Raw genomic sequence first — 20,889 nt, 5'->3', positions numbered from 1 at the left:
AAACGTTTAGTGCATCTGGGCCATACTTGCTAATTTACTGAGCCTTTTCTTATGTTGATAAATAGAAGAGGTACTTAACTTGAGAGATACTAATCTTCTGAGGCTCCTCTGTTATTATGACCATAATAATGGAGGAGCCTCAGAGAAGATTAGTATCTCTCAAGTTAAGTCAACATAAGAAAAGGCTCAGAAAATTAGCAAGTATATTTCCTGAATTTAAGCTTTTCAAGTTGATGTTTTGATAAGAAGGCAGGCTAAGAACACCAGGAGGTTTTTGCCTATGATGAAGAAGCCCTAGCCCTTTACCCACCTCCTTAGCGGGATAAAGGTGCTTCTCGAAGCTTTTTTCCCTCCAGATACACTCACTCATTTGCTTACTTTATTACCTGTTTCCAAGTGTTATAGTAAAAAAAATTTACAACATGGATCATAAGAGTCTGCTCAGCACTGTCCTCATGTTCCAAGTTGCTGGAGTCTCATACACAACTAAAACATACAGGATCGATATTCAGAATGATTTAACCAGACAGAAAAGGCTCCTGGCCGGTTAAATCGCCTATTTGGTCTAAGTGCTCATTTTTAGTAGTTAAGTTAAAATTTGAGCCATTTTTAGAATCTGACCCTTAATATGTAATTCATTTATTCTTCTGTTGTCAATTTTATTTTTGAGATTGAATTATGCTGTGCTGTCTTTTCTGTCTTACAGTTTATTGTTTCATTTTCATATACAGTTTTGATAAGTTATTAGAGATTGCCATTTGTGTATATTAGTGCTTCTCTACTCAGTCCTTGGGACACATCCATCCAGTCAGGTTTTCAGGATACCCATAATAAATATGCATAAGAAATTTACATGCATTACCTCCATTGTATGCAAATTTATCTTAACTGGTTAAGTGTTTAGTGGTTAAAGATAGGTCTGCAATTTTAACCGGTGGATATCTGCGCCTAACCGACTATGTTGTGCAATATAACTGGCTAACGTTTTAGCGCCTAACCACAAATATTCATTCAATGGAGATAACAGTTAACCCACGGTTAAGCGCTAAAACACTAGTTAACCAGCCAGGAGCTTTTCCTGACCAGTTAAATAATTTTGAACATCGGCCAGAGTATTTATAATTATGTTTTGCACAATACAATCATGACCTCTACTTGCCTCACTAACAGGCTCATTTTTGAAAGAGAAGGACGCCCATCTTTCGACTCAAATCGGAAGATGGGCATCCTTCTCACAGGGTCGCCAAATCGGCATAATCAAAATCCGATTTTGGGCGTCCCCAACTGCTTTCCGTCGCGGGAACAGCCAAAGTTCATGGGGGCATGTCGAGGAACGGAACCTGCATCTACTGCTAATCCCAGCTCTTTGTGCAGCTTCAGTGCAACCTATTTTCTACTGACTCCACAGCTGGCTCCAGTTCCATCTCTGCTTCCTATCTGATGCCTGATTTCTGTTCCACAGTTCTTTCCTGCTCTGTCTGTGGTACCTGACCCATGCTTAATTCCTGTTCTATTTTTGGTTCTGGACCCTGTCTGGTCTGACCCTGTCCTAGGCCTAGCCTCTCCATTTACATGTCTATCACAGATTGTAAAATAACCATTCTAATCTATCATGCCCTTTCACAAAATTTTTGTGCATTTTGCTTACCAAAAGAGGTCAAGCGGGGCACTGTTGAAGTGTGGTCCCAGAATATTTAACAACCAGCCACCGTCTCTGCCCCTTTCCACCTTACAAGAGCCAATTGGATAACAAAGAGACTTGGGAAAGGTTTGGAGGGAGAGAGAGTTGGATGCAGGGAGTAAAATGGCCCAGTTTCCAGAAGTGCTTTGTCTGGAAAGGTTGTCAGCACACTGCTAATAAGAAAGAGGAGATTACCTTAAGCTGGACCCTCCCCCCCTCCACTCCCCATCCCCACTCACTGGCTAGAAGCCTAGTCACACAATCTTCAGGTAGCCGAGAGCCCAGGGACATTACAGTCAGAAGTGGTGAATTTTCAATTCCACTTCCTTTGCCACTCTTGCTGCACTTTTGAGGAGGTTCTTATAAGTCCCGAAGGCACCAAAGTAATTAGCAGAGACAGACTTCCCTTTGCCGACTGCTATATAAAGTTAGGTATGATTAACTAGATAGTCTTATTACCAAGAACCCACAAGCTGAGAGACATTTTCATCCTGAAGACTCCAACAACCCATTTGAAAGGGTTTGTCTGTGGATCATCTGTTACTGGACTGAATCAGGACTGCTCCGATGTCCCAATCTCTTCTCTACATTTTTTTCTTATTTGCAATCTTCTACCCTATTCTCTTGTACCTGCTTTAAGAATATATAAATTTCTGTTTTGCTGTCTTTCCACGAAATCCCAATATTTATACATCTGATGCGATGACCTTTGCCCAAATCTTCACTTAAGCTGTTAAATAAAGGGTCCAACAGGCTTCCGTGAATTCAGTGGTTCTTAGGTGAAAGGGTTGGGTGCCCTAGTTAATACTCATTTCAGGGTTGGCTCGTCTTAGAAATCCATTCACACAGGAGGGAATCCATTCGTATAAAGTTCTCACCCAGTGCAGGGTTACGTAAGATCATGAGAAAAGCACTAGGTAGCTAATAGCTCAACACACTTTAATTTGGTTGTTATTATGGGGCACAACTTGGATTGTATGTGAACTCTCATATTTCAGCAGCTCCTCCTCACTCTGCTTCCCAATTATTGTATGTTCACTTACCTTCAGCACATAGATATGGTCCGGATGGTGTTTGGAAGGCATGAAGATCAAAAGGATCCGTTCACAGATCTGGATTCCACTGAGTGACGTTATGCCCATGTACAGGAAAATGCCAAAGAGGACAGCAAGAGGAATCCGACGCAGTACGCTCCCCATCACGATCGACAAACCTATCAGTAAATGCAATACACTAAATGAGCCAATCATCCACCCAACCATCAGTCTCATGTGATGTAAGCAATAGTCTTCACTGGTTACAGAGGAAAATAGGTCAGGAACTGACTGGTTTCACATTTGCCACTTCTGTTTTCCAATACTGGACATCCCTTGACTGAAGACACAAAGCAAAGAGTCTTGCACCCAAAACCCAGGAACAATGTCTTACCCACAAGAGCTGAAATGAAAACCCCGGTGACTCTTTGCTCTTTCACCTCCTCAATCTTTGGCTTCTCTCCCGGTGCGATTGACGTGTTCATGACAGTCAACGCATTGACATGTGTGACTGAACGGACAGTAGTAGCTGTTAACCAGGGCAGCCCAAAGAGGGCACAGATACCACCAAGAGTGCCAATCAGAAGAAGATCCAGATGAAATCCAGATCCTTTGACCAGTTTCCTCTCTTTCTTACTCACAATCAGCCTAAGCAGAGAGGAGACAAACACTCAGGAATTAATTTGGCAATGAAAGACGGAGTAGATCAAACATGACAAGGGCCTGGAGAAGCAAAGCTTGCTTTCGCATTTCTCTGTGTTGGGAACTTCCCTGCTATGAATGGCAATGACCAACTAGAAGTTCTGTGGATCCTCTCCAAACATTGTACCCAGAAAAATGGTTTCCACAAATAAATATTTTTTAAAATACATAATTTAAGAGAGAGAATTAAAGATGGAACATTCTGGTTTTATTTCTTTAATGCTCCTTTAGATGGTATAATGTAAATTTATTAAAAATGTACATTTAACACAATTAAGACCATCAATAACATCTAGATGTTCAAAATTTCACAATAGTGTGATGAAATAATGTTTTTTTCATATAATTTATTTATTTAGCTGCATTTATATCCCACATTTCCCACCTATTTGCAGGCTAACCCTGACAACATTACAGCTGATTCTCAAGGTAATATCAAATAACGAAGATTTTTCTCCAACTTTCTAAATCATTAAATTGTGCTTAAAGTATTGAAACTTTTGTTGAATTTTCAGGAGCACCAGATACTTCAGATTACTCAGGTTATTTTACCATTAACTTGTGCTATTATAGCACAGGTCCTATTTATCCATCTCGTCAGGAAGTAGGGGAAAGCTTGGCTCTTCAACCAGGCCTTTAATGGAAGAAGTAACTAACTTCTTAGTCTCACTGACATACATGGGTTGCACATACTGCAGCAGGACATGTTTATCCACTCCTACCCTAGCTGAGATAACATTTAATCATCTCTCTGGCCTTATTTTCTAACTCCTCCTACTCTCTTACCTATCTATATGTTCCATCTTTGCTTATACCCTACACTGTCAATTAAAATGTTCTATTACGTATTGTATTGACAAGGTAAATAGTATACTATCCAGTTTATTTTCGAAAGAGAAAGACGCCCATATTTCAACCCAAATCGGGAGATGGGCGTCTTTCTCTCGAGGGCGAACAAATCGGTATAATCGAAAGCCGATTGTGGTCATCTTCAACTGCACTCCGTCACAGGAACGAACAAAGTTGATGGGGGCGTGTCAGAGGCGTGGTGAAGGCGGGACTGGGGCATGGTTATCGGCGGAGGACAGATGGGCGTCTTTAGCTGATAATCGAAACAAGAAGGGCGTTTTTAACGAGAATTTGGTCCGCTTTATTTGGACCCTTTTTTTTCAGGTTCAAGTCCCAAAAAAGTGCCCCAACTGACCAGATGACCACCAGAGGGAATCGGGGATCACCTCCCCTGACTCCCCCAGTGGTCACTAACCCCCTCCCACCAAAAAAACCCCAATTACAAACTTTTTTTGCCAGCCTGTATGCCAGCCTCAAATGCCATACCCGCCTCCATGACAGAATGTGTTCTATCCTGTGACAGCCTTTCCCTGGTTCTGATGTGGCTCTCGGGTGAGTGGGACACCTTTTCTGTTATGTGCACTGCAGAGTCTCATCAGCAATGCATTGTGGTGGGTGTAGGGTATTGGGCTCCGTGATTCCACTAGCTTGTGTTACATGCTCACGATGCTGGTAGTTGGTAGGCTCTACTCCCATGGTGCTTTTCCCTCTGCTTTGTGCCCTGTTTTGTTTCCGGTAGTCCATGAGGTACTGGCCATTTTTGTAAGACAGTTTTTTATCCCTTTCATGTGTTAGCCACGTTACAGAACTTAGTGCGTACCTTGAATGTGGCTGAAAGAGGGCATTGTACACCATTCTGCCAGTTCTGACCTACTGCTAATCTCAGTACCAGGGAGACTCTTTGCCAGTGGGGCACAACCTCTGATCTGCAGTTAACTGTGAGTAAACGTGCTTATTCCAATAAAGGACGTTTTTGGAGACATTAGTCTTCAGGTGTCAACTGGTGTGGCAAGATTATACAGCAGCAACAAGTCCTAGAGGCCTGCATGTATGCAGATCCCTGGAGCACTTTTAGTGGGTACCGCAGTGCACTTCAGGCAGGCGGACCCAGGCCCATCCCCCTACTACTACTATTTAGCATTTCTATAGCGCTACAAGGCATACGCAGCGCTGCACAAACATAGAAGAAAGACAGTCCCTGCTCAAAGAGCTATGTAATAAAAGTGAGCCAAGTATAGGGAAAAAAGACTAAACGTCAGCCGGCGTGGCTAAACAGTAAGATAAAGGAAATCATTAGAGCCAAAAAACAATCCTTCAGAAAGTGGAGAAGAGAACCAACTGAAAGTAACAGGAATGCCAAGCCAAATGCAAAGCGGAGATAAGGAGGGCAAAAAAGGACTTTGAGAAGAAATTAGCGTTGGAAGCAAAAATACATAGTAAAAATTTTTTTAGATACATTAAAAGCAGGAAACCGGCCAAAGAGTCGGTTGGGCCGCTGGACGAAAATGGTGTTAAAGGGGCGATCAAGGAGGACAAAGCCGTAGCGGAGAAATTAAATGAATTCTTTGCTTCGGTCTTCACCGAGGAGGATTTGGGGGGGACACCGGTGCCGGAAAGAATATTTGAAGCGGGGGAGTCGGAGAAACTAAACGAATTCTCTGTAACCTTGGAGGATGTAATGGGTCAGTTCAGCAAGCTGAAGAGTAGTAAATCACCGGGACCTGATGGTATTCATCCCAGAGTATTAATAGAACTAAAAAATGAACTTGCGGAGCTACTGTTAGAAATATGCAATCTGTCCCTAAAATCGAGTGTAGTACCGGAAGACTGGAGGGTAGCCAATGTTACTCCGATTTTTAAGAAGGGTTCCAGAGGAGATCCGGGAAATTATAGACCGGTGAGTCTGACGTCGGTGCCGGGCAAGATGGTGGAGGCTATTATTAAGAATAAAATTGCAGAGCATATACAAAAACATGGACTGATGAGACAAAGTCAGCACGGATTTAGTGAAGGGAAGTCTTGCCTCACCAATCTAATGCATTTTTTGAGGGGGTAAGCAAACATGTGGACAATGGGGAGCCGGTTGATATTGTATATCTGGATTTTCAGAAGGCGTTTGACAAAGTGCCGCACGAAAGACTCCTGAAGAAATTGCAGAGTCATGGAATCGGAGGTAGGGTATTATTATGGATTAAGAACTGGTTGAAAGATAGGAAGCAGAGAGTAGGATTGCGTGGCCAGTATTCTCAGTGGAGGAGGGTAGTTAGTGGGGTCCCGCAGGGGTCTGTGCTGGGTCCGTTGCTTTTTAATGTATTTATAAATGACCTAGAGATGGGAATAACTAGTGAGGTAATTAAATTCGCCGATGACACAAAATTATTCAGGGTCGTCAAGTCGCAGGAGGAATGTGAACGATTACAGGAGGACCTTGCGAGACTGGGAGAATGGGCGTGCAAGTGGCAGATGAAGTTCAATGTTGACAAGTGCAAAGTGATGCATGTGGGTAAGAGGAACCCGAATTATAGCTACGTCTTGCAAGGTTCCGCGTTAGGAGTTACGGATCAAGAAAGGGATCTGGGTGTCGTCGTCGATGATACGCTGAAACCTTCTGCTCAGTGTGCTGCTGCGGCTAGGAAAGCGAATAGAATGTTGGGTGTTATTAGGAAGGGTATGGAGTCCAGGTGTGCGGATGTTATAATGCCGTTGTATCGCTCCATGGTGCGACCGCACCTGGAGTATTGTGTTCAGTACTGGTCTCCGTATCTCAAAAAAGATATAGTAGAATTGGAAAAGGTACAGCGAAGGGCGACGAAAATGATAGTGGGGATGGGACGACTTTCCTATGAAGAGAGGCTGAGAAGGCTAGGGCTTTTCAGCTTGGAGAAGAGACGGCTGAGGGGAGATATGATAGAAGTGTATAAAATAATGAGTGGAATGGATCGGGTGGATGTGAAGCGACTGTTCACGCTATCCAAAAATACTAGGACTAGAGGGCATGAGTTGAAGCTACAGTGTGGTAAATTTAAAACGAATCGGAGAAAATTTTTCTTCACCCAACGTGTAATTAGACTCTGGAATTCGTTGCCGGAGAACGTGGTACGGGCGGTTAGCTTGACGGAGTTTAAAAAGGGGTTAGATAGATTCCTAAAGGACAAGTCCATAGACCGCTATTAAATGGACTTGGAAAAATTCCGCATTTTTAGGTATAACTTGTCTGGAATGTTTTTACGTTTGGGGAGCGTGCCAGGTGCCCTTGACCTGGATTGGCCACTGTCGGTGACAGGATGCTGGGCTAGATGGACCTTTGGTCTTTCCCAGTATGGCACTACTTATGTACTTATGTACTTATAGGACAATCAAGCCATTGTGACATCACTGATGAGGTTGGCTCTTATTGGTGGCCTGAGGCATTATGACATCACAACATTAGCTCTGGTTACAAGAGACTACTAACCTACTATTTATCACTTCTATAGCGCTACAAGGCGTACGCAGCGCTGCACAAACATAGAAGAAAGACAGTCCCTGCTCAAAAGAGCTTACAATCTAATAGACAAAAAATAAATAGAGTAAGCAAATCCCCCCTACCTGTAACACTTGTGGTGGTAAATGGGAGGCCTCCAAAACCCACTGTACCCACATGTAGGTGCCCCATTCACCCCTAAGAGCTATGGTGTTGTACATTTGTGGGTAGTGGGTTTTGGAGGAGGGGGTTGGGGGCTCAGCACCCATGGTAAGGGACCTATGCATGTGGGAGCGTTGTCTGAAATCCACCGCACTGAACTCTAGGGTGTCCAGTTGGTGTCCTGGCATGTCAGGGGGGCGAGTGTACTATGAATCCTGGCCCCTCCCATGACCAAATGGCTTGGATTGGGACGTTTCCGAGCTGGGCGTTTTTAGTTTCCATTATCGCTAAAAAAACAAACGCCCAAATCCATGACATTTTGGTCCGTACAAACCGTATTTTCGAAGCTGAAGATGGACGCCCATTTTTTTCTCGAAAATACGGTCTGTCCCACCCCTTCACGTACCCGTTCTCGGACATAGACGCCCATGGAGATGGGTGTTCGCGTTCGATTATGCCCCTCCACAGCTCCATTTCCACATTCACTTACGTGGTAATCTGTGTCTCCATGAAGATCAGAATAGAAACCAGAAGGGCTGGGACAGCTGAGGCAAACATCATCCATATAGGGAAGGTCTTCCTGCTGCCCAGAGGGTGGATGAACCAGCCATGCTTCTGTGGGGCAGTGACAGAGAGTCCCGATGACACATTCAGTTTCTGAGCATGAGAAACAGCAGATCAGGAGTTGCATGAAATTCATCCACATCCAGCAAAAAGAATCAACCAAGAAAATATATAACATTAAAAGTAGCTTAATGATTAAAGCAGGGGGCTGAGAAGCAAGGAAGCCAGGGTTCAAATCCCACTTCAACTCCTTCTGAGCTTGGGAAGTCACTTAACCCTCTGGTGCAAATTTAGATTGTGAACACTCCAGGGACAGGAAAATACCTCCAGTACTTGAATGAGTTAAATCCAAAATGGAATCCTTCTCAGTAGAAGTATGCAATGAAATCAGTGTTTCAGAAAGTGAATGACTGGTTGGCGAACAGTGGATTAATGTTCAATATAAAGAAAACTATTCACATCAGTTTTGGGGACCTGAAGAAGGAGGAGGGCGGGTGGGAAGGGATATGGAAAGCTGCAGCTGATTTGATCACTCCGCCCCTATCTGGAAGAGACAGCTCTGAGGGTCTTACTTCAGTCACTGTTACAGGATGGGGCTACCTTGTAAGTTTATTAGAAAACTCTAAGTGGTTCATGATACAGCAACAGGTGGGCCTGGGTGGGCCAGGGCCCACCCACTTATGGCTCAGGCCCATTCAACAGTAGCACATGGTAATGAAAATGCTGCTCTCCACAATACTGGCACCTTCGCATGTTCAGTTTTCAGCGCATGCCTGCTGCAGACTACTAAGGTGGAGAGAAGCATTTCCCCATCAGCTGAGATATTTTCTTGATGTGGTGGTGGGGGACAGAACATTTGGTGCCCACTCACTTCTTGCCTAGGCCCACCCAAAATCTGCTGTCTGGCTACGCCCCTGATTACAGCAGCCAGGCCAGAAACAGAGAAACAGTGATGTTTATTGAAGATGTTGATTTCAAATTCTTCAGGCTCAAAACCTGGTTATTTCAGAGGACAGTTCAATGATACGTACCAGGAAGAAATGTATACTTCTCACAGGGCAATTTATTAATTATCTGCCAGGGATGTCAACTGCAGAGACAGTGCTATGCAATTCCTTCTTTAAGCATAGGCAGGAATCAATCAACTCAAACCAGATCATTTCCAATCTATGCACTTTATATATGGAACGCAGTAGCTAATGAGCTATTTGCTATAAAGGACATTTCTGATTTGTTTAATCAGAGCTTTAATGTTTGATATACCAGTAGAACAAGACTCATATGTGCTTCTGTTTATTCACGGAGGCAGGGTGTATTGTTGTGTATATTGAGTATGAGTATTAGTTGTATTTAATTGCATTGTTTGTATAGTAGATAGAACTGTGCATTAGGACTGCTTTTCCTATAGTTTGCAGTTTCCCTGATTGACTACTTGTGAGTTTTTCCCTATTGGCTGTTAGCTCTAGCTCCGAGCTAGGCCAGCCCTTCCTCTCTGCCTCTGTGGGCTATATGAGAAAGCCCAGTCTTCCTAGCATGCCTTTGTGATTAGCAGATATTCTAGGGACTGATCCCTCCTTAATTTACTGTAATTCCATCAAGATGTTTCACCATATCCCATAGTCATCGTCCCAAGTCTTTTCCCCAAGTCATCTCCCAAAGACTTACCTAAGTCATTTCCCATTTATTTTCTCTGAGTTCTCCCCCTTATTTTCCTTGAGTGTTACAGCTTTTCCTCTCAGCTGGGCTAAGGTTCTGGCCATCTCCTTGCCTCTGAGGTGACTAGATACAGACTATGTGCAGAAGGCAACAATTCTTTTACAAGCATATTTTCTTTTGTTTATTTTTGAGTACTACAATAAAGATCTGCTTAAGAATTGAGACTGTACTGGTGAAGCTTCTGCTTGGGGGATGGTTTATGCTGACTGTTTAAGCTACACTACACTCTGCCTAGAACAAGTATACTTTGCTTAGAACAGTACAGCTAGAGACCAATCTCAATCATTGGGTATAAATCAATGGCACTGCCTTGTTGGGCTATAAATTTGAAATTCTGCGAAAAATAGTGGTGAAAAAGACTCCTAAACAAAAGGAGACAAAAAAAACTCCACAAAAGGCACAAACTGCACCAGTTCAAAATACAAACAACATGAAAAAAAAAACGTTCATCAAACTCAAAAAGAAACTTTAAAAAAAATGGTTTCAATTAATGAAAATGTATAAAATCAATGCAGCAAAATAAACTGTATCACTTATCTTTGCCTGGAAGCATGATTACTGGATAAATGTCATGTCTGGAAATGCTGGTGAAGTAAAATTCCTAGCCAAAATAAATGACTACTTCATGGAGCAGCTGGTTCAGGAACCGACAAGAAGGGGAGCTATTTTAGATCTAGTCCTTAGAGGAATTCTGCTGAGCAACAGTGATCATAACGTTATCAAATTTGAGGTCATAACTGCAGTGAAGACTCTAAGGGAATCTATGGTGGCAGCATTTCACTTTGAAAAGGGCAATTGTGATAAATTGAGAAAAATGGTTAAAAAAAAAATCAAGAAGGAGGCACAAAGTTAAGATTTTAAACAGGCATGGACGTTGTTTAAAATTGCCACCTTGGAAGATGTATTCCAAGTATTAAAAAAGGTGGAAGGAAGACCAAACGACAGGCATAAGTACGTAAGTATTGCCATACTGGGAAAGACCAAAGGTCCATCAAGCCCAGCATCCTGTTTCCAACAGTGGCCAATCCAGGTCACAATATACCTGGCAAGATCCCAAAAAAGTACAAAACATTGTATACTGCTTATCCCAGAAATAGTAGACTTTCCCCAAGTCCATTCAATAACAGACTATGGACTTTTCCTTTAGGAAGCTGTCCAAACCTTTTTTAAACTCTGCTAAGCTAACCGCCTTTGCCACATTCTCTGGCAGTGAATTCCAGAGTTTAATTACACGTTGAGTGAAGAAAAAGTCTCTCATTCGTTTTAAATGTACTACTTTGTAGCTTCATCACATGCCCCCTAGTCCTAGTATTTTTGGAAAGCGTAAACAGACACTTCACATCTACCCGTTCAACTAAAACTCATTATTTTATAGACCTCTATCATATCTCCCCTCAGCTGCCTTTTCTCCAAGCTGAACAGCCCTAGCTGCTTTAGCCTTTCCTCATATAGAAGTCGTCCCATCCTCTTTATCATTTTCATCGCCCTTCTCTGCACCTTTTCTAATTCCACTATATCTTTTTTGAGATGCGGTGACCAGAATTGAACACAATATTCAAGGTGCTATAGCACCATAACATAGTAACATAGTAAATGACGGCAGAAAAAGACCTGCATTGTCCATCCAGTCTGCCCAACAAGACAAACTCATATGTGCTACTTTTTGTGTATACCCTACTTTGATTTGTACCTGTCCTCTTCAGGGCACAGACCGTATAAGTCTGTCCAGCACTATCCCCGCCTCCCAACCACCAGCCACGCCTCCCACCACTGGCTCTGGCACAGACCGTATAAGTCTGCCCAGCACTATCCTCGCCTCCCACCACCGGCTGGCTCTGCCACCCAATCTCGGCTAAGCTCCTTAGGATCCATTCCTTCTGCATAGGATTCCTTTATGTTTATCCCACGCGTGTTTGAATTCTGTTACCGTTTTCATTTCCACCACCTCCCGTGGGAGGGCATTCCAAGCATCCACTACTCTCTCCGTGCTATAGCACCATGGAGTGATATAAACGCATTATAACATCCTCATTTTTGTTTTCCATTCCTTTCTTAATAATACCTAACATTCTATTTGCTTTCTTAGGGGGGAAATGGGACTTGATATACCGCCTTTCTGAGTTTTTTTGCAACTGCATTCAAAGCGGTTTACATATATTCAGGTACTTATTTTGTACCAGGGGCAATGGAGGGTTAAGTGACTTGCCCAGAGTCACAAGGAGCTGCAGTGGGAATCAAACTCAGTTCCCCAGGATCAAAGTCCACTGCACTAACCACTAGGCTACTCCTCCACTCAGGCCTGTATATCGTCTTGTATATTACTGAAGAGAAGGAGTCATGCACTGTGTTACGAGAACCCTGGGATTTATCTGGGTGCAGGTATGTGTGTGTAGATTGGGGGCCAGATGCACTAAACTTAACGAGCCATTAACGAGCAAGTAGTAAACCCTGGCATGCACTAAAGACTTTTTTCCGACAACAGTAGCAGCTAATGAAAACGGAATGCAGATGAGCAAATTGTGTAGAAACCCTATTGTAATGAGATGCACTAACCTTTTCTGATTGCCTTAACGCTGGAAAATCTAACGAGAGGTCTGTACCTCTCGGGCTGCGCGGGATTGAAAAACTGCTACAAAAGTAACAAAAAAATAGCGCTCCGCTTTAAAAAAAGACGTCTATTTTGGTGGTCATCCCCCCCCCAGATGCCGTGCCACTCACCCCCTCCAATGTGGCTCGACAGTGTAGTTGAGGACGCCCATTCAAAAAAAATGTCCATTTTGGTCATCATTCCCCCCCCCAAGACGCCGCACTGCTCACCCCCTCCAATGCGGCTCGATCCAGAGGACAGTGCAGTTGAGGACGCCCATCTAAAAAAACCGCCCATTTTGGCCTTCATTCTCCCCTGCAATAATAAAAACGTCTTTTTTGGCAGTGCTTCACTCAGCTGAGAGACCTGGAAGTCCCTGAGCCAATCACAACAAGATTGACCGACTGTTTAACGATGGAATAGAGAATGCAAGTGAGCTACAATGAGCAGCTCATTTGCATTCTCTTTCCTTAATGCATGCCCGTTCTTTACCAATTCGCTAAGGGAATCGGTAAGGAAAGGGCTCTAACGATTGTTTAGTGCATCTGGCCCTGGATATGGTTTATTTCTTACGTTTTCCAAAGCCAAGCTCATGGCGAATACATCTGCAGTCTAGATGTACCTGCTGCATTAGAGGGTAAAGTGACTTGGTCCAGGTCACCAAGAGCATCAGTGAGAGAAGCAAGATTTGAACCCTGGCTTCCCAGATTCACAACCTTGTGTGCATGCTTGTGCGTGTGTGTGCATGTGTAAACTTTTACCTGTGTATAAGTGTCTTTGATTGCATAGTCAACAAGGACCATCACAAGGATTGAGATTGGAATTCCAAAATCACCAATTATGCGTCTGGCCTGCAGAGGAAACAACAGAAGTTAAGAAGGTTTAGCGATCAAGAGTCGATCTAAGTTTGTATTCAGTATCTTCTGCCCTCAAACAGTCCAAAATTCTGAATGTGCCACTGGCAGAGCTGTTTAGAAAGAGCAATTTCTTAGATGTTTATTTACTTATCAATAGAGTTTCTCTGTCCATAGTGTTAGACAGTTTAAAAAACTGACATTCATAACAAAATGAGACCTACTACACAAAACATCACAATCAAATTAAAATTTGAACATGCAAATCCTGTATGCCGATGTTGGAATGTACAGTACCAAAGACTACCCAAAAAAACCACTTGCAGCCTAAAAGCAGGACAAGAGAGAGATGGACAGGACGGGATGAAATTCATCTAAAGATACTGCAGGAAATGAGTGAAATGATACATTTCAGGAAAAGATGGTCCCTCCAGACTGCAGAAGACTTGCATCAAGGCTATAAACATACAAACACAACACCAGATTAATTCATTATTGTAATGGAAGTTATCAATGTGAATCCAGAGGGAAATGATCAACAAGAATCAGCTGCTGTATTATCTCATCACTGTCCCTTCTGTTTTTATCAGAAAGTTAACAATAATCTAGATATGGAAAACGTGATTGCTGATCGAGATTTTGCTAATGCTTATATTTTTATTTATTTGTTGCATTTGTATCCCATGTTTTCCCACCTCTTTGCAGGCTCAATGTGGCTTACAATACATCATGAGTAACAGAAATACATGAAAAAGTATACATTTAGTGATAACTGAAGGATTTGGGGTAGCATGATAGTGATAAAACATGATAGTATATTAACAAACAAACATAAGAAGTATTTAAGAAATATATAAGAGTTGTATAAGAAAGTATACATTTAGTAGTAGTTACAGGATCTTGGGTATCATGATAGTGAAAAAACATGGTAGTGTTTTGGCAAGTAGATATATGGAGGTTACATTTGAAGATTTGGATGCCATTTTAAAGTGTGAAAAATCTGATTTACCCATGTAAAAAACCATAGATATACACAGGGCCGGTCTTAGGCAGAGGTGACCAAGGCGGCCGCATAGGGCTCAGCGTGCCTCAACTCTGCCTCGTGCTTCCGCTCCGACCCGGACTGGGACCGCATCGAGTCATTCAACCTCTCTCCAGCCATAGGCAGATAAAGCATTCCTGGCATACCTTGTACACTGTAGCACTGTGCTGGATCTTTTCTTAATATTTTTCCTTATTTTCTCCTTTGTTATGAGAATTGGAACTACTAATTGTAGTGGACTTGAACTGAATAATTTCTGGGGAGGGGAGGTTTCATGATGATAGCATTGTGCTTATTATTTCAGTCAGTTTTTTTATACAAGTTGAGCTTCATTTGTCTTTATTTGAAATTTCATAAATAAAAAATTTTTCTAAAATTGGAATAATCTTATCAATGGGGTGGAGCTAGGGTGGAGGCGGAGCTAGGGTAGGGGCGGGGCTAGGATGGGGCCCCACCAAATTGGTCTGCACAGGGCCCCGCACTTGCTAAGACCCGCCCTGGATATACAAGTAAGAATTTTACAACAGCTGTGGCTTACATGTGTATGGCTGTGACACTCAGAGCTTGAAGGGGACATGCAGGAAATTTGAGAGTAATTTGACTGGGTACTGAGACCTCAAATAAGCACATAATTTCGGTGTCTGCATGTTCTCACTGTTCTGTATATATTGTGACAGGAGCAGTGTCCCATGATGGATAGCTCTTATACAGAGGTCTCATTTTTATTCTCCTCTCCCTGTGGGATGGCTGATGGTTGGCCACAGGTGGTGCTGGAGCTCAAGAGAAGTCCCTATCCACAGGGAGTATTGAAGGGAAGGAGGAAGGCGAGAGGGAATCCCCTAGCTGCAGTATTAAGGAAGTAGACCAGCCCAGAGGAGGCAGAGGGGAGCTATCCAGGAACACATATAAATCTCCTCGAGATACCAGAAGAGAGGAGGAGCAGAAAGAAAGAGAAGATCCCAACCTGGGACCAGTCTATGGCTGGAGAAGCTCCGGGAGAAAAGCCTGTTACCCCAGAACTAAAGTTTGGATGTTCTGAGCCTGTGAAAGGAAAATGAAGAAGGCACTCTTTTGTTGAAACTCAAAGACTGAACAGAAAGCAAAAGTCAGTAGGGATCAATTGGTTGGCGTTTTTCTTTTTCTTTTAAAAACATCCGAGGATGGAGGATGGTATTGGAGAATGCTTGAATATTATCTGCTTGGTATCATCCAGGTTGTGGTGGCTCTTAAAGGCTGGGCTGTGTAGTGTTTATTAAAGAAAGCCACCCTTGCTATTGCTGAAAAAGACTGAAAAGAGAACCCTCACAAGTTGCTAGTGGGTTGGGTTTGAGAAGCCAATTTGCGTACGGAAGATACTCAAACTATGTGTCTTTATATCTTGGTCTCCTTAATGAGAGAAAGGGCCTGGAAAAGTTCAACTGAATCAAGAGACTGATGGTGGATGTGCTATTCACTTGTGGAATGTGAATTCCGATTTGTATATTCTCTGTCTCTAACTGGGGAAAATCTGGAGCTAATTTGCATACGCACTGTCTGCTGGGAAAGTTGAATTATATTAAAGAAGGTGCATGATAAAAGTATACACTCGGCTGATATTCAACCAGTGGTAGTCAGCATTTTTATGTCTGTTGCCGGCTGTATTTCTGGATATTCAATGCCAGAACATGTCTGGACACCGTCATTGAATATCTGGTTATATGTTGGCCGCTAAAACTTATGCAGTTAAGTGTAATATTCAGCCCTTCCTATATAATAATTCTCACCTCCAACGTTCGAAAGCTGCCTGGCTTCCCATGGTCTGCTAGGTGCTGTAGATCAAGATGACGTCAGGAATCCCACTGATTGGGGGTGACGTCACCAGCCCGACCCTCAACAACAAACCACGACCCAGCCAGCAGCAAACAGCGACCCAGGCAAGGGGAGGAGTAGGGAACTGCCTAGGCATCGCTCGAGACTGGCTGCCAACCTCCCGAACCACCCACCCTCAAAAAAACGCCGCCGCCCTCCCTCTCCAAGAGATTTGGACTGTCAGAGAGGATGAAGAGGGAGGACGGCGAGCGAGCGGCTGCGGCGACTGAACAATGTGGAGGAGCCGGGTGAGGGCTCAGGCCGGCCGTCGGGGTCCAGTGTCGACTCAGAAGAGGGGGGAGGGACAGAGCAGCGGGGCCGACTCCAGCGCAGCCGTCATCCCCGTTCACTCAAAACAAACGAAGCAAACCTATGAGATGCTGCAGGACGTTTAATGCACAGGAGTGGAAGTGAGCAACGCAAGTCTACAGTAAGCAAGGAAGCCCATTGGTTAATCTCAGTTTCCACTCCCCTACGCAGCCGTCATTGGTATACACTCAAAACCAAGCAAACCTAAGAGCTGCAGCTTCACATTGGCGTTTTAAAATTGTTGTTCCATCTGAAACAAGTCTAAAGCTGTTTCAACTGGATAGACAGTGCCTTAAAACATGAAGGACAAAAGGAGGGGGGAGACAGACAGACCATGCAACTGGGAGGGAGGGGGGACACTGCAACTGGGAAAAAGGGAGGAAGGAAGGGAGGGAGGGGGACCCCCCTGCAACTGGGAGAGAGGGGGAGACCCCCCTGCAACTGGGAGACAGACGGGGGGGGGGGGGGGGGGGACGACCCTGGCACATACTCTCATTCTCACACACACACTCACACCCAGTCTCACTCTCTCTCTGTCACACACACACACACACACTCGCACATTCACTATGTCTCACAGTCACTCTCACACACACTCTCTCAAACATACATACTCCGAGGAATACCTTGCTAGCGCCCGTTTCCTTTAAAACAGAAACAGGCCTTTTTTACTAGTAGCAACATAAGATGAACCAAATAAGATAAACTCATAGCATATGGTATGATGCGATATAACACGTGCATACTTGATCTTGATCTGTCCTTGCTATTTTCGGGGCACAGATGGTAGAAATCTGCTCAGCACTGATCTTATTCCCCAACTACTGAAGTTGCTGTCGAAGTCCACTCCAGTCCATCCAGATCTGTCTAACCATAATCAGGGCACAGATTATAGAAGTCTGACCTTATTTCCCAATTAATGGACTTGCCGTCTAAGCACCACTAAGTTTGTTTTGCTTCCATTCTCTTTCCAGAATGATTGATTATTTTAACACCCAACAGAAAGGACTTAACAAGGACCTGGGGTTCCTAGCCCATTATAAACCATAAAGCTGTATGTCTCTGTTGATCACCCCACCCCTCACCTATCCACACCCATCCTGTTAGAATATCAATGATATGCTTTGATGTCCCCATGCTACCCACCCCCATCCTCCCACCCTGTCAGACTGTCATAGTAATGCTTAAATGTTTTCACTTATATACACTGTCAGCTAGCACATTTGCTTATTTCCGATCTGACGAAGAAGGGCAACCTTCGAAAGCTAATCAAGAAATGTATTAAGTTATGTCCAATAAAAAAGGTCTCATCTTATTTTCTTTTCCATGTTTTATTTTGTTTGATTTCTATTGATAACCTTAAGAGTGGACTAACACGGCTACCACACTCCTCTTTCCATATAGGAATCCTTTGTGTTTTATCCTATGCATTTTGAATTCCATTACTATTTTTGTCACCACTATATTCCGCAGAAGGGCATTCTAGGCATCCACCAACCTCTCTGTAAAAAAGCACTTCCTGAAATTACTCCTAAGTCAACCCCCTGCAACCTCAATTCATGTCCTCCAGTTCTACTGCTTTCCTGTTTCTGGAAAAGGCTTGTTTGTAGGTTAGTACCTTTCAAATATTTATATGTCTATCATATCACACCTATCCCTCTTTTCCTCCAGGGTCGTCATGTCTCTCCTCATATGTCTTGTGGTGCACACAACATAACACAACTCTTCCGTTCTCCGATTCCCTAATGTGGCTGTGTCACATGAACTTGATCTTACCACAACATCACCCTGTATTTGTTCACACCGGAGCCTGCAAAGGCCTCTCCGGTACTATGTAAGCCACATTGAGCCTGCAAATAGGTGGGAAAATGTGGGATACAAATGTAACAAATAAATAAATAAACATACCATTTTCATCACCTTCCTCTGAACCACTTCAAGTCTTTTTATGTCTTTAGCTAGATACGGTCTCCAACCCTGAACACAGTATTTCAAGTGGGGCCTCACAAGCAGGGGCGTAGCCAGACAGCCAATTTTGGGTGGGTCTGAGCCCAAAATGGATGGGCAGGAAATTCAACCCCTCCTGGCCCCCTTCCGCTCTGCTGTCTGCCTCTCCCCCTACCCTCAAACACAAAATATTAAATACCTGAGCTAGTGGGGATCCCCAAACCTCACAGCTGAAGCTTTTCTCCTCCTCGGGCAGCCAGTGCTCTTCCAAACAGCAGCTAGCAGCACTTGACTTGAGCTGATGCCGCTGCCAGTAGTCAGTACATGCTAAGTGCTTCCGCATGGGTTAAAACTGAGCATGTGCAGAGGGGCTGGTGTGTGGCATTGGCTGCCTGAGGAGGAGGAAGTCTTTAGCTGATGAGGTTTGGGGATGTCCACCAGCCAGAGCAAGACTGCCACAGTTTTTTGGGTGGGCCTGAGTCCAAATTGGATGGGCCACAGCCCACTCAGGCCCACCTGTAGCTACGCTACTGCTCACGAGTGACTTGTACAGGAGCATCAACACCTTCTTTCTTCTGTTGGTTATATATCTCTGCGCTGTTCCTTTTCGCTTTTTCTTTAAACCATTTTCCTCATTTTATCATACTTTTGAAAGTTAAATGCTGTGACAGCAGATTTCTTTAGTGTCCTCCCTCCAGTTATTATCTCAAAAGTGATCATGTTAGAATCACTGTTGCCAAGTGGCCTGAAAACTTACGTTTCTCAGCAAGTCCTGCATTCCACTAAGGGCTAGATTTAAAATAGCTCTCCCTCTTGTCATTTTCTGAACCAGTTTTTATTCCATCTAGGAACTTCACCTTCCCAGCATTCCCTGACTTGACATTTATCCAGTCAGTAGTGGGGGTATCTGAAAGGACTTGCAGAAAAACAATAAACGAGAGATACAGCTCTTGTATCAAGAAAATCCAAAACCAAAACTTCAGCCCAAAATTAGTATTGAGGGGTTTCTACGTGGCTCAGGAGAAAAACTGGACACTATCCACTAGGAAAAGCATCATTTGGCGTAAGTGCACCATATAAGTTAAGCAGGTGTTTACCCTGATAACACGTATGCGAAGTGTGGGCACACACACACTCATAACTGTTAATATTCTGCTTAATGCATTATAAATGTAAGCACCCAGGTTATAGATCTGCCCTTTATGTGATTTGCAAGGTACATAGTACAGCTGGAAAATAGGCTTCTTACCAAGTGGTCCCACCACTGTTACCCCTCACCCTGCAAGTAAAAATCTCATCAGTTCCGTGAAGCTCTCAGTTCCAACATCCAAAAACTTTACATCTCTAATATTGTATGTCCTGATAGGACATTTGCTTAATCAATATTGGATTAATTGAAGTCTCTCATTATTGTTGTGTTACCAATTTTATTAGCCTTCCCAATTTCTGTTAGCACTGTTCTGTTTCTATATCCTGACCAGCAGATGGCAGTATAACCCCTTCAGTATACACCTCTCCATAAAGATTTCACATTGCATTTTGCATCCTGATTGGGGCTATGACATTCCTTAACATATAGAGGACCACAGCCAGGAATGTTGAACTTTGCCTAGGACTCAAAAACTGCCCTTTTCTGAGGGAGTTTTGAGAGAAGAGGACATCTCTCTGGGTAAGTGATCATTATTTTGCTCTGTGCTTTGGTGACTTAAAGATTGGGATTCAAGAGAATTTGTAGGTTTATTGATAAAAACAGTTTGAATTTCATAAAAAGCAAACTTTATTTATTAACTTGGTCAAACAGTGTGAAATTCTTTTCCCCATAGTTTTAAACTACAAAGCCTCTGTATCGCTCCATGGTGCAACCTCATCTTGAGTATTACATTCAATTCTGGTTGCCGTATCTCAAAAAAGATATAGCAGAATTAGAAAAGGTTCAAAGAAGAGCGACCAAAATGATTAAAGGGATGGAACTCCTCTCGTATGAGGAAAGGGTACAGAGGTTAGGGCTCTTCAGCTTCGAAAAGAGAGGGCTGAGGGGAGATATGATTGAGGTGTACAAAATCCTGAGTGGTGTAGAATGAGTAGCAGTGAATTGATTTTGTTTTACTCTTTCAAAAAGTACAAAGACTAG

The 20,889-nt window shown here is 43.3% G+C and overlaps 1 protein-coding gene across 1 annotated transcript in view; it reads right to left on the bottom strand.

Annotated features, from left to right (window-relative positions):
* Positions 1-20,889, bottom strand: part of LOC115475154 (anion exchange protein 3-like) — an 82,248-nt gene that overhangs the window by 7,530 nt on the left and 53,829 nt on the right. The window contains exons 14-17 of the mRNA XM_030210895.1: positions 13,520-13,609; positions 8,382-8,548; positions 3,110-3,363; positions 2,725-2,894 (exon numbers count right to left, since the gene is read on the bottom strand). Coding sequence (XP_030066755.1) covers positions 2,725-2,894; positions 3,110-3,363; positions 8,382-8,548; positions 13,520-13,609 — 681 coding nt within the window. The remainder of the gene's footprint in view (positions 1-2,724; positions 2,895-3,109; positions 3,364-8,381; positions 8,549-13,519; positions 13,610-20,889) is intronic.

The sequence above is a fragment of the Microcaecilia unicolor genome, chromosome 7 (genome assembly GCF_901765095.1).
Source record: "Microcaecilia unicolor chromosome 7, aMicUni1.1, whole genome shotgun sequence".
Lineage (NCBI taxonomy): Eukaryota > Metazoa > Chordata > Amphibia > Gymnophiona > Siphonopidae > Microcaecilia > Microcaecilia unicolor.
This window is presented reverse-complemented; position numbering and strand designations above follow the sequence as displayed.